Genomic DNA, 14,456 nt, shown 5'->3' on the forward strand with positions numbered 1-14,456 from the left:
ACGTGGCTGCAATTTGTAACTGGCCCCTGTAAAAAGTCCAAGCTTCTCACCAGAAATGCCCCCCACCCCCCAACTGTTTACTGTACATATTTTTATATTTTTTACTACTCGTTTGTATGATGTTTTTGCGTAGTGTGTATGTTTGTCTTTAAATGTTTCGATGAATTGAATACACAGGATCCCACTGGAAACAAGCCATAGTGCTTTCTTGGGTTTATCCTTTTAGCATCCTTTTGTATGAAACTGTACCTCTGTGCTTTTTTTGCAAACTGCAAAAGTGCAAAAGTATTCAATCAATCAATCAATCAATCAATCAATCAATATCTTTATTTCAGGCATGTGTTTAAGATCCAGTGCCCAAGCAGCACACTGGGGTCTTAGCAAGCAAAAGAAAGACTCATTCACCCTCCTCCTCCTTCTCCACCCTAATAGAGACGGCGTACGTCGTTTATCCGTGTCTTCTTCTAGCACAGCAGTAGTGCACTTGCTTCCACACTATGCACAAATACTAATGCATGCCATGGGAAATCCAATACAGTACATTTCATGTTTGCAACATTCATATTTACCGTACACTTTGTATTAATCCCATAACGAATCAGGTAGCAGATGATGCCGAAATGACAGATAAGCTATAGAATATAATTAAGGCTGTTTTACTTAGTTGAATTAAATATAACCACAGTAAACAGATTCACTTCTATCTCATATACCAAACAAGAAAAACAGGATCATAACTTTGATTTAGAACTGACAAATAACATAACATAACAGATAACAGAACAGAACAGATGATAATAACCACTCATCTTCCCTGGACCACGTATTGAAATAAAACATTTAATCATTAATCATGTAGCCCTATTTTCTTTCAGTATGTTGTTAAAGGAGAATTTTGGACTAAAGTTTTCTTAACTTTTCTATGACGTTATGATATCTTAGGATGAATGGTTCAGTAGAAAAATTTCATAACTCCACCCCTGAGCCGCCACAGCTTAAAAGGTGCGCGGATAGGCCTTAGGTTAGATCACATATTTTAATAGCTTTTTTTTATAATTTTTTTGATGAGATCTGACGTTCATAGTGACAGAACACTATGCAACCAAAAAAAACAAAAAAAAAAAAAACAGAAGTCTCGCTAGACGAGATTGAAATCTCGAGATTTCAATCTCGTCTAGCGAGACTTCTGTTTTTTTTTTTTTTTTTTTTTTTTTTGGGACAGTGTTCTGTCACTATGAACGTCAGATCTCACCAGGAAAAAAAAAGAAAAAAGCTCAGGGGTGGAGTTTTCTACTGTACCATTCATCCTAAGATATCATAACGTCATAGAAAAGGTAAGAAAACTTTAGTCCAAAATTCCCCTTTAAGATATCATTTGTATATCTGCAGCATGTGTGTTTGTATGGGTGTGTGGATATGTGTATCTCTATGTGTTGTGCACGCAAGCATATCGTCGCTGTCGAGCAGAAACATCTTATCTCCATATTTTTACTTTTTGTGTTCTTTCGGAAATTAACGCCTTACTTGATCACACTAAAGTGACACTCAAAAGTATCAAAAGTAGCAGATCTACAAGCTCGAAACTTGTAGATCTGCTACTTTAGCTGTTTTTGAATTTGTATCCTGAAAAGTAACAGCTTTGGACATATGAGGTTTCCACCTGACAGAGACGCTATACATTAGGTGCTGGTGTGCAACCGTGTCTGCCTCCATGTGTGTTCATGTCCTGTGAGCTAAAAGGTGAGTGTAAATGTAAGAGGCGCCATCAGCAGAGGTAAAATACTCAGGCTGAGTATGCTGGCAGTGGCAGTGGCAGTGGCATTGGGAGTGGCAGTGGCAGTGGCAACAGAGTTGCAACGATCCCCTTCACAGCAGGTTGGTCCGTCAATGAAGTTAGCAAGGTTGCTGATCGTAGGAATGGTAGTCAGAATGGAGATAGCAGTACACAGGCTTGCAGATGCACAGCCAAATATATTAATAGTGCTGTCCGTGGTCCTCACTACAGATAACAAAAGAAGAAAAACATTTTCATATTTACATTAGCACAAATGTTATCAAACTTTACTTTACTTTAAGTCCATTTGATGATGCATATGTGCCATTTTCTATTTTAGTTTATTTCCCATCCCATCAACATACCTGGTACACCTCAGATCCTACAAGTCTTCTACATTGTTTTTGGTCTCTCCTTGGATCCAATAATGCCCAAGTTAGTCAGAGTGCTACTCTGCCTACCTTGTCTGCCTGCCTTCTGCTTGCCTGCTGCTTTCCTGCTGCCCAGCCGTGCCAGCCTACTGTACCTACTCTGCCTGCCACTTCACCTTGTCCCCAGTGATACTCACAAGCCTGCCAGGGTTATTTATTCCAGCCTAAGCCCCTTCCCCTTCCATTGTTTAATAAATACCTTTACCCTGACTCTCTGCGTTAGCCTCTGCATTTGGGTTCTCCAGCCTGCTTATTGTGACAAAAACTCACTTCCAACAATTGTTGTACATAGTTTTTGACGTTGTTTTCTACATTCCTATATTTAAGGATCCAATAATGCACAAGTCGGAGACCTCTTTGTTTAAAGGCAGTTGGGACTCACCACTCCCGTTGACACACCGGTCCTGACTTCCCACACATTGTACTGTTGTCGTGCAGTTTGCATCTGTCAGGCTGTCACAGGTGAAGCATGTTAGATCATTGTTTCCCTGTTGAGTAGAAACTGAAATGGAGCAGGTGATTATTACATGTTTCTTAGACTGAGATTAATATTAATTTAGCAAAACTCCTTGGCTGATCTTTAGCCTGGTTTTTGTTTAGGCTGCTTAGTAAAGGTTTAATTCAATTGTCTATTATTATTTGGGGTCGGTCATTTAATAAAGATGGGTTCAAACTTAACCATGTTGCATGATTTAAATTCAGTCCCAAATTAACAAAGTTGAATTAACAAATAAAGAAGAGTGCGATCTACCCTTAGACACAAATTAAAACATTGATATAAGAAGAAATAAATGGGCAAATGAAAACAATTGAAACAATTTATAAAATATTTTGTAACTAATTTACATACCAGACAAAGTCGCAGAGTTACAGTCATCTGTATTACAACAGAGCGAGGATGCAGCTCCTACCGCAAACCCCAGGTTTGTTGTAAATGCTGCGTTGCCAAGGACGGCACAGGTGGCAGCTGGTACGCACAACTTGGTCACAACATTCAATGCTGCCAAACTGCCAAAGCCTGTCACTGACGCTTTTGATATAAAAAATAAAGACACAATTTAACAATGTTGAAAGAAAAACTAATAACTTTATAATATATTTACTTTATATGTTGAATATTACCACTTAGAGTAGCAGATAGACAGAGCTGGTTAGCAGCACATTCTCTCGAAGTTGTGTTTGTGCACTGGAAGTCAGTGAAATCATTGCAAGTCGTACACTGAAGGGCATCAGCTGCATTGAGGAAAGTATTTATTAAGTTATAATACCTACAATCATAACAACTAATAAATTAACAGCACAAAATGTTATTAATTTAAAAAAAAAAATTGCACTGGAAAACAAATGTATCTCAAAAAAGCATTAAGTCACTCTGAGAGTGAGTTGAGTTACCTGCATAGAAGAGGCTCCAGGTGAGAAACAGAGTCCACATCAGCTTCATAGTCAAGACAAGGTGGGCAGATCAGTGACGGTGGAGAGTGGCACTGCACCTCTTTATATAATGTGGCTGTTTTGAGGAAATGTGAACGTGTTGCATGATTTAGATCATTGGAATGATTGGATAATGGCCTAAATCAACAATGAGGGAAAGCACCGTTGCTGCATTTTCTGGCTCTTCCTGAACACACCTGTGGATTATACCAGGGACAATGACTCGGACTTTAGCCCCCCCTCGGACACACCTGTGGACTACACCAGGTACAAAATGACTTTTTGTCGCACTCCCTCATGGAGCTACTTGCGGATTATACTAGGGTCAATCCACTCTAGGTGGACACGCACTGACCTTTTGCACCTTAATCCCTTGTATAACGCACTGACTTTTTTTTGGTCTTTTTTTATTGTGCTCCTTTTCCTCTAAGCACCTTAACGTCCATTGTCTATCATGCACAGTATAAGTATAACATGCACAGTATACAATACATTGCTGCTATGCTCAGGCACCTTAGTTTAGTTTTTTAGTTTTTTATTATCTCAGGTAATTTGTAAATATGTAGATAACTTGTCTGGCCTTCTGTTGCTCTCTTGTTTTGATCTCCTTCCCACTTGCCCCCCACCCTCTTCTTCTCCCCCCCCCCCCCTCTTCTTTCTATGGAAACTAACGTTGCGATGGGAACGATGTACAAAAAAGAATTTCACCCACTTTTTTACCTTGTAAACCTGTGATGTGACAATAAAACTGATTCTGATTCTGATTCTGATTCCTCATTTTTTGTTGGAGTAGCTCATCATTTACCGCAAGGATACAGGCCAGCAATGATTGGCCTGATGGGTGATGAGTGAAATATGGTGTTACTTCCTTGTCATCTGTAGAGAAATTGAATCCAAAGTGAATAGTTGGTACACTATAGTCAATACAAAACATTTAGACAGGGATTTACAGAGAGATATCCATATACAGTGCTGGTGTGGAAGCTACCATTGCTTGTTTCTCCAGGAGGACTATGGAAATCCTCATGGAAATGGAAATGTTACAATGGAAATGTGAATATATTGCGTGATTTAGATCATTGTAATTGGATATATGCCAAAAACAAGATGAAAGCACCGCCTCATTTTGTTGTTGTTGATTAGATCAGCGTTACAAGCAGGTGTTATTTCCTTGGCACTTGTAGAGAAATTATATAAAAAGTGCACAGTCAACTCAGTACACTACTGCCTGTGTAAAACATTTAGACAGGCCTTTACTGATAAATGTATCTACTGTATTTACTGATAAATGCATTTGCCCATTTATATCTTCTTATATCAATGTTTTAATTTGTGTGTAAGTGGTGTGGAAGTTAAGTTGAGGTTAGTATAGACCCTATGAAAACATTGCAACATATAGTTATTGAATTATTATGGAAACCCTCATTTCAACAGTAGGCTACTGACTGCGAAACATATCCTAGTTTAAAAAAAATACCAAATCGAACTTTGTAATCATTTATTTGGCAAAAAGAAAGAGAAATGCAATTTCTTCATGAAAAAAATGTTTTATTGTAGAACTTATTGTAGATGTTTCTTGTATCCATGCATCTCTTACATTGACGGAAGGAATTTTGTCCAGTCCTCAGTATGGAAACCTGTTACTCCCCGGCCTAGGAGAAACCTATGTGCAACATAAAAGTTTGATCTCCCCCATTTCCCTTAACCAACATACCGGTTGACATTCCAAATATATAGGGAAATGTAAAGGGATATTTACTCGTGGCCCATAAAAATGGGCGACCCACAAATGGGTCCTGAGTCTGACCCAGTGTTTGGGAAACACTGGTTTAGGGTCATTGTCATAGTGATTGTTTCATTCCAGTTCAATGTTTGTATCTATTCTCATATAGAGTGAGGAATTCATGGGTGATTCTGTGATGCAAGCAGGCCTCACGACCTGAGTCAGCAAAGCAGTCACACGCACACCACCATCTTTTCCTCAACGATTGATTGAGCTTTTCGCATTTAAAAACATTAAAACACACGTTTTAATGTGCTTAATAAATAAAGGTAATTATTCGCAGGCAAATTACCAAGTGGATCTCAATTGGTTAGTGCTAGATCCCAGGTGTGTGGGTTAGGTTTAGTATAGGCATGGGTTGGAATGACCCACCCAAATCTTTACCATGACCGTAACCACATGAAAAAGATGCCTAAACTTAACCTACAGTACTAACAGTGTCTAACCTTAATTCAATTTAATCAGTTAAACCCATGCTTAAAATTCAATATACAGTATGTACTAAAGTAAGTTAACTGTCTATCATTCTTCCATACACTTCTTAACCTGTGTGTGTGTGTGTGTGTGTGTGTGTGTGTGTGTGTGTGTGTGTGTGTGTGTGTGTGTGTGTGTGTGTGTGTGTGTGTGTGTGTGTGTGTGTGTGTGTGTGTGTGTGTGTGTGTGTGTGTGTGTGTGTGTGTGTGTGTGCGCGCGTGCGTGCGCGTTTGTGCGTGTTTAGGCTAAAGACAAAAAGCTCTAATACCATTTAACAGCAAGTAATTTGAATAGAGGCAAAACATTTTTCAAAAGAGCTAATTTTGGCTTATCTGACTGTAATAACAATATAGTCTGAACATCGATGGATGTTTACATGGTTTACACACTGTTTTTTTCTGTTAAACATTGGGCATTGGAAACGTTTGTCTTTTTACGGATATAAATCTGACATTCTTCAAGTAAAGGACAAGAAAAGTTACACCTTGTCCTCTTTTTTGGAGATGTTGATTTCTCGTTCGCTATCTGTCTAGCACTGTACAGATACATGGTATAAGGGCAGAATAGTAAAAAGACATTGTGCACAATGGCACAACATTCAGAGGTCTCCTTCTCTCCTAATTCTCCACAAATCTCTGTGATTCTAATTTTCCTATAATCAGCAGAAGTGAAAGTGTCAATTCCTTGTGTCAATCGTGTGTAGTGGCCAACTGGGAACCGAGAGGTTCGATCCCGGGGTCCCCCAGAGTTAGCGTCGAAGTGTCCATGAGCACGACACTGAACCCCTAATTGCCCCCGATGAGCAGGTTGGTTCCTTGCATGGTTTCCTCCGCCATCGGTGTATGAATGTGTGTGTGAATTTGGGAATGAAATGCACAATCATTGTAAAGCGCCTTGGATAAAGGCACCATATAAATGTACCATTTACAGTACATGTTTTTACTTACTTTATTTGAAACAAAACATGGTATTCATTAATTCATCCTCATCCTCGCAGTTGTCAATTGTCCTCTCATTCCTTTTGCTACCACAAGTATATTCCATATACGTACAGTAGGCTAGCTACAGTTACCTCTTTTGGCGTGATTTTCTAAATCAGGTTGTCAGGATCTCCTGCCCAGTCTAAGGTTTGAATTTTGAATTCATTAAAATGTATGAGAATGAATAATGATTTCTGTTTAATAAATCCAAGTGTCCTCATTCTTTGTGAAGGTGGGGTGAACTCTGACAGCTGGAATGCGAGTTAGACACAAACAAAAACATTCTCAAACGAGAAGGATCGCACAGCAATGTGCACTAAGTTCTCCCTTCAGACGACAATGGCGTCGGTCCAGCTCACATGTTGCACTCAATGAACAAGGAGGGGACAAACAGAACACGTTCTCTAGGCACTGCATGGGAGGCAAAATGAAGCCGGAAATTTGATTGCTGCTTCTACCTGTATGAATGAGTAACAAATAATCCCTCTTAAATGTTTTATCGTGGAATTCATTGAAGTAAATGAGAGCCTGGTGGACAAGCGTTTTAATACCCTATTAGTGTGCACACTGAAAAACAAGAGATCAGAAAACAATGTGTGATGAATTTTCCTGAACTGGTTATTTGACTAAGCCTTAGTCAAATAACCAGTTCAGGGAAATTCATAGGTCGCCATCATTCAAAGAGATTATTAGTGTTAGTGTTAGTGTTTATTCATACACTTGTCCACCAGGATCTCATTGAGTTTAATGCATTCCATCAAATGTTCCTGCCTAGAGCGTGACGTATATAACCTTTCCTTCTTTACCTTGGTTGCAATGAGTAGGCCTAAGATGAGAAGGGTGTGGAGGAATACTACTGACAAGTTTTTACAGAATTCAAAAGTTTCAACAGAACGTGAAACATTTTAAATTAAAATAGTTCAATCATAGGCTACAGTGTTGTTGGTAGTCTACATTTAAGGTTATAACGTTAAATGTGTAGATATATTTTAACTTGGTGTTAGATAATTAAGACTTATTTTGGTTCACCATCTGAAATAAGGATAATGACAACTAATAAATAGCCCCTCCCACATTTGGAAGCCAATTACAGGCAAACAGTCCGAGATCATTTGTACCTAATTTGGTGAAATTTTATCAGATTGAAAAAAAAAAATCTTTTGTGTGAAATAGACACCTCCCACAAACTTTCAACGGCAATTATAGCCAATTGCTATGGAATATGAAAAATGTTTCATCACTACTCCAGAGATAATTTGTAGCGATTTATGTGAGTTTTGGACAAAACCTGTGTAGGAGTAGCAAAAGGTGTCTTTTGAAGAAATTGATAAATGGCAGAGAATCAAATTAGGTAGAAATGGGCAGGCGTGTATGGAGAGCTGGAGTGCAGGGAAAAATACATTTTGATTACGACGTACGGTTCATGAATGATAGGCCAAAACATAAAACAGTCACACCACCATGAGGTCGCAAAACGCGAAGAAAAATTAAAGCAGGTAGAACCCACTTATAGGCCACACGGGCAAGCCCAAGATCCCGCTGACATTGCCCACTGTAGGCCCTTATAGTTCAGCCCACCTTGAAAGCATATGGGACCCACGTCAGCCCCACATAAATTGCCTAGTTGAGGCCCACCTAAGGCCCAAGTAGAACCTACTTATAGCCCACATGGGCATCCCAGTTAGGACCCATCTCGGCCCCACATAGAATTGCCAAGGTGCCCGAAATGCCCCCTACACCCGCATATCTGTCTAAATACCTCCAAAAAGTTAGTGACACCCACAGTCACGAAACTAGAGGGAGCGTAAACAGCAATCTGGTACCACCCACCCATAAAAAAACATGGCCAAATTCTCCTTCTACAGCACAGCCACCAAGGTATGGAATAGTCTAACCCCATCCCTCAAAAATGCAGTTCACTGGGCTCATTTTAAACAGCCCTAAAAACTCATCTTTCTGGAGGCCAAAAGAGGAGGTAGTACCAGTTTCCCGGTAGACAGACGACCCCCCTCCCCTTTTTTGTATATATATTTTTTTCAAGTTTTTTTTTTTTTCTCTGTATATTTTTTTATGTTGTTATTGAACTGTTTGGTTGCTACTATATATGTCTATGAAATGAATACCAAGGACCTCAACGGAAACAAGTCCGCAAGGACTTTTTTGGACGGACCTTTTAGACAAAAGTATTATAAATGTAACTGTGATGTTATACATTCTTTTTGCCTAATAAAAATGTCAATCAATCAATCAAAAACAACGAACGCTATCACAGTAGTGGGCATAAACATTCATTACAGGCTGCAGTGACCTAGAAGTCTTGACAATATGAATGACAGGGCGATTTATTAGAGAAATGACGGTGATTGTCCAGCTCAGCTCGCACAACTATGACGGAGCCCTCGTTGCTGCGTCTGATTGTGATGGCGGCAGCGAGCTGTGGGAGCGAGTATTTGATGCTGGCGTCTGTAAACTGCCCTCAGCATGACACGACCAATAAGTGTTAGCGCTTTCGTTGTTGCTAAGATACGGTGTATGGCCCATAGCACGTCTGGCCCATAGCTTGTAGATCTCTCGCACATGATTGGCGTAGCCTGCGTTGCCAGCTTGTTCGCGTCAAAGAGTGTGCTCACTTTTTGTCGCAGATGATGATGATTGGCTGTTGAAACGGACCATCCGGAAGTAAATTGCGAGCTGAAATATATAACACTTTATGATTATTAGAAAAGGAGACACATGTGAAGGTGGAAAATAAAATAGATGAGATTATATACTTTTGCATGAGCGATTTTTGAAGCAAGTTGGGAGAGAATTGGCCCACTCCTGTGGCCGTGGGGTTGATAAAAAAAAAGTGGGTTCCAAAAGGGACGTCCTCTCTGATTGAGTGGCAAAGATTTGGGGTGGGGTGTTTGTCTTGGCCTAGTAGCAGTGTGCATGAGTGCTTTAGCACCAATCGGTCCAGCTATGTGTTGAACAAAGCCAAAGACACTAGCACATGGTCACAATATGTTTACATTAGATCAGGGGTTTTCAACTAATTGTAAACCAGGGACGACCACCCTGACTACGAATCAACCTGGGCACCACTGTTGTGTTGGGTGGGGATATGGGCGTGGTGTGGGATTGAAAAACTTGAAATTAAATAATGGCTGTTAAGGGCTTGATTTAGTTTGTTGCACGATACTATGCAGAACTAATTGAATCAAGCCTTTAAGTCATCATTTAACTGAATTAGTGGTCCAGAGCTCAAAAAAGGCTGAGAACCACTGATCTATTCCTATCCCACAAGTCTGTTCTCTTTACCTTCTACATTAAACTCATGTTAACTCATTGTAACTTATGTATGAGTGAGCAGACACATATGTGATTACATGATCACATTTCCTAGACCAGAAGCATTTCTTTACTGATGTAGACAAACAATCAGGATGGGATCATTGTTGAGCAAACTGTTCATTTTGTATTAAACATTTAAAGTGCCATAACTAATTGAGTTACCAATATTGCTATATATCTTTTTCCCCCTTGTATACAATCAGTCACCCATGACAATTAGCAATTCTACCGAATACTGAGGTCCAGACTGTCCCGGAGAGGCCAAAATGCCAGTGAGGAAGGCCATCTCAGACATGAGAGAGCAACTTGAGAGTTTATATCAGAATAAGTTCCCAAAGATCACCCAGACACCCATGCATGTCAGTTACAGTTCATTTGGTGTGAAATGTAAGTTTCATTATGAAGGTGATAACATGGTGCACAATACAAGGGTGTTGCGTTGGAATGTACGTGCCAGGGAGTTGTTTCAGTTCAGAATGTAACGTGTTTGTATGTGTGTGTGTGTGTGTGTGTGTGTGTGTGTGTGTGTGTGTGTGTGTGGGTGTGGGTGTGGGCGTGGGCGTGGGTGTGGGTGTACAAAAGTGTGCGTGTGACTGTTGCCAAGTTGATGTTGGGGTTTGAAACGTTGTGTGCTGTGAGCCTTAAATAACATTGTGGTCGCTGGAGCATCAACAGTGTGCGGACTGTTGCCAAGTTATCAGTATTTGAATCAGCAGTGAGGAAAAAATAGACATCTGCAACCACACCTTTTATCTTAGTAACTTCCTTTTACATTCCAACAGGGCAAGAGCCTTGAATCTCTTCCCTGTACCTGGACAACAGAGATGAGCTCCTTCAATGTGAGTAACTTAATTAACCAGAGCCAAATGTATGTCCTCCCCTAAAAATGTACAGTATAACCCCCCACCATAAGGTTGACAGAGCCATACTGGCAATCGCTATTCTGCAGACTCTGACATTCCGCGCTCACTTTTTTGCCCTCTGTCTTTGCACCAATTCACTGAACACAAAGATCTGTTGATGACTAGCTCACCACCTATAAGGCCCTCAAGAACCTACCCTCCAGCTAATTTTTACCTCCTCCACCACCACGCTCCCTATCACTCCCTCAAGTCTGGTGATGCCAACCTCCTGGTGTTACCCAGGACAAAGCGTCACACCTGGGGTAACAGGGCCTTAGTTCTCGGTTGCTGCCCCGTCCTTCTGGAACTCACTCACTCCTATCAAAGCGGGCCCCACCCTCTCCTCCTTTAAAGCTGCCCCCAAAACCTACCTCTTCAGACTTGCCTTCCACACCTAATTCAATTTCCCCTTTTTAACTTTCCAATTGTAACGATTTTAGTGGTTTATTCCTTAGCGTTTTGTTTATTTCTAGTTATTTGACCACTGACATGATACTGACCATGATACTGACCATGATATTGACATGATACTGTCATGATACTGAGATGATACTGACCATACTGACATGATACTGACAGGATACTATCATGATACTGAGATGATACTGACCAAGATACTGACATGATACTGATCATGATACTGACCATGATACTGACCATGATATTGACATGATATTGACATGATACTGAGATGATACTGACCAAGATACTGACATGATATTGACATGATACTGTCATGATACTGAGATGATACTGACCATGATACTGACATGATACTTCTGGCCCACAATAACCTACCTGACCTGGCAGAGACCTTTTATCTTCCTGAAGTAGGCTTATAATTTCATAATAATCACATACTAACAATCCAGTTTAATGTAAAATATGATATTTGGAAATCAATGAGAAGTTTTCTAAATTATATTGATTACATCATACTATACACTAGTACAGCATATGGCCATTTTATTTTAATTTTGTGCTCCTTACCTAGTCTACGTGGTTTTCTAATTAAAGGGAAAGAGGGAGATAATTGCTGTCCCCCTGTTCAACTTTGCACATTGTCAGTGTATTGCAAAAACAAAGATAGGCCCCTTGATTTATGAGCCACATGGCTCATGGTTCCCAAGGCTACTTCGGATTGAAGTGCAATAGTTAGATTTTGTTTAACCATTTGACACAATCAGTGCAGGGGCAACTAAAAGTGCACTCCTCGGAACACAGATCTCTGAGTTGTACTGACCAGTGTCAATACATGTCAATGTCTACTTTACAGCTTTTATCATATAGTGTACATGAATGAACATATACACTTTTCCCATTTATTGATTTATGCTTAGACTTTACATTGTGTTATTAAAATGTACCTAACCCAAATAATTGAGTCAAATGTCAAGTACACTGTGAATCATAGTAAGGGGGCTAAACTTGCCAGACCATCGGTATGGTCCTTTCAAGATAATTGTTGTGATTATGAGCTGTGATTCTTTTATGCTCACATATTCAGCAAACTTAGTGATCTCTTCCAAAATGTCTGTTCCTACCTAATCATCCTCCACAACACAGACAGTCTGCAGTTTCTACACACCCTAACCATTCTGCTATCGAGTACAGTATGTTAATACATGGAGGTGGTCTCCCTACTATTCCATTGAGAACTGTAGACCCTGGTGTTAGGTAGGACACGTACTGGTTGACAAGTTAGTACTACCTGAGTGCAATATCTCCCCCGGCCAAGCAGGGATTCTGTCTTCGAATTGCGGTGTGGGAGACCTAGATTCAATAGTATAAAAACAAAAACAAAAACTAGATTCCATGACAGATGTTTGGATGATATAATCTGCTACTGTACATCACTCCCGCCTTCTATCAGCTTTCTATCAGCATTTCCTTCTCATGTGAAAGTGTTCTCCAAAAATAGCTTGCTCAACCTGTTACAGGAGACAAACAGCTGTTTGAGCTGGAGCCGGGGTTACAGCAATTGGGGTTCTAGTTCTAGTTTGGAAAGTGCTGTCCACCAGGATCTCATTGAGTTTAATGCATTCCATCAAATGTTCCTGCCTAGAGCGTGACGTATAACCTTTCCTTCTTTACCTTGGTTGCAATGAGTAGGCCTAAGATGCGAAGGGTGTGGAGGAATACTACTGACAAGTTTTTACAGAATTCAAAAGTTTCAACAGAACGTGAAACATTTTAAATTAAAATAGTTCAATCATAGGCTACAGTGTTGTTGGTAGTCTACATTTAAGGTTATAACGTTGAATGTGCAGATACATTTTAACTTGGTGTTAGATAATTAAGACTTATTTTGGTTCACCATCTGAAATAAGGATAATGACAACTAATAAATAGCCCCTCCCACATTTGGAAGCCAATTACAGGCAAACAGTCCGAGATCATTTGTACCTAATTTGGTGAAATTTGATCAGATTGATAATTTTCATCTTTTGTGTGAAATAGACCCCTCCCACAAACTTTCAACGGCAATTATAGCCAATTGCTATGGAATATGAAAAATGTTTCATCACTACTCCAGAGATAATTTGTAGCGATTTATGTGAGTTTTGGACAAAACCTGTGTAGGAGTAGCAAAAGGTGTCTTTTGAAGAAATCGATAAATGCCAGAGAATCAAATTAGGTAGAAATGGGCAGGCGTGTATGGAGAGCTGGAGTGCAGGGGAAAATAAATGTTGATTACGACGTACGGTTCATGAATGATAGGCCAAAACATAAAACAGTCACACCACCATGAGGTCGCAAAACGCGAAGGAAAATAAAAGCCTGGAGATCGAGGCTATAGGGCCCACCTAGGGCCCAGGTAGAACCCACGTATAGGCCACACGGGCAAGCCCAAGATCCCGCTGACATTGCCCACTGTAGGCCCTTATAGTTCAGCCCACCTTGAAAGCATATGGGACCCACGTCAGCCCCACATAAATTGCCAAGTTGGGGTACACCTAGGGCCCAGGTTGACAAGTTAGTACTACCTGAGTGCAATATCTCCCCTGGCCAAGCAGGGATTCTGTCTTCGAATTGCGGTGCGAATTGCGAATTGTGTAACTAGATTCCATGACAGATGTTTGGATGATATAATCTGCTACTGTACATCACTCCCGCCTTCTATCAGCTTTCTATCAGCATTTCCTTCTCATGTGAAAGTGTTCTCCAAAAATAGCTTGCTCAACCTGTTACAGGAGACAAACATCTTGACATCCAATCAAATTGATTAATTACTCTTTGATGATGGAGGATGATGAGTGTTGGTTTCTGGGCCTTTGTTTCCGCATACTGTTTCAACAGCTGGCTCAAAGCCTTTCTGCCTCTGGATCTTCCTCATCACTGCATAGC

General features: G+C 40.2%; 1 protein-coding gene across 2 annotated transcripts; it reads right to left on the bottom strand.

Moving 5' to 3' along the window:
* Nucleotides 1–1,229: 1,229 nt before the first annotated feature.
* LOC308087581 (uncharacterized protein) lies at nucleotides 1,230–3,699 on the bottom strand. 2 transcript variants are annotated; one of them, XM_080431540.1, is made up of 5 exons: nucleotides 3,598–3,699; nucleotides 3,328–3,438; nucleotides 3,056–3,229; nucleotides 2,588–2,707; nucleotides 1,230–1,999 (listed from the first exon to the last, which is right to left on the bottom strand). In XM_080431540.1, exons 1-5 carry the CDS (start codon nucleotides 3,644–3,646, stop codon nucleotides 1,734–1,736), a joined length of 720 nt encoding a protein of 239 aa, XP_080287666.1. In that variant the 5' UTR covers nucleotides 3,647–3,699; the 3' UTR covers nucleotides 1,230–1,733. The 2 variants fall into 2 exon arrangements, with proteins under 2 accessions (XP_080287666.1, XP_080287665.1); XM_080431539.1 differs by having other exon boundaries at nucleotides 1,231–1,999; nucleotides 3,056–3,235.
* Nucleotides 3,700–14,456: the final 10,757 nt, after the last annotated feature.

The sequence above is a fragment of the Gymnoscopelus braueri genome (assembly GCF_963280865.1).
Source record: "Gymnoscopelus braueri genome assembly, chromosome: 6".
In the NCBI taxonomy this organism is placed as follows: domain Eukaryota; kingdom Metazoa; phylum Chordata; class Actinopteri; order Myctophiformes; family Myctophidae; genus Gymnoscopelus; species Gymnoscopelus braueri.

Excerpts from the sequence above, each read along its gene's own strand:
- LOC308087581 (XM_080431539.1), bottom strand. The coding sequence starts at position 3,646 with ATGAAGCTGATGTGGACTCTGTTTCTCACCTGGAGCCTCTTCTATGCA. Across the intron at positions 3,439-3,597 it reads CTGGAGCCTCTTCTATGCAG|CTGATGCCCTTCAGTGTACG; the intron begins GTAACTCAACTC and ends TCCTCAATGCAG. Across the intron at positions 2,000-2,587 it reads CCGGTGTGTCAACGGGAGTG|TGAGGACCACGGACAGCACT; the intron begins GTGAGTCCCAAC and ends TGTTATCTGTAG.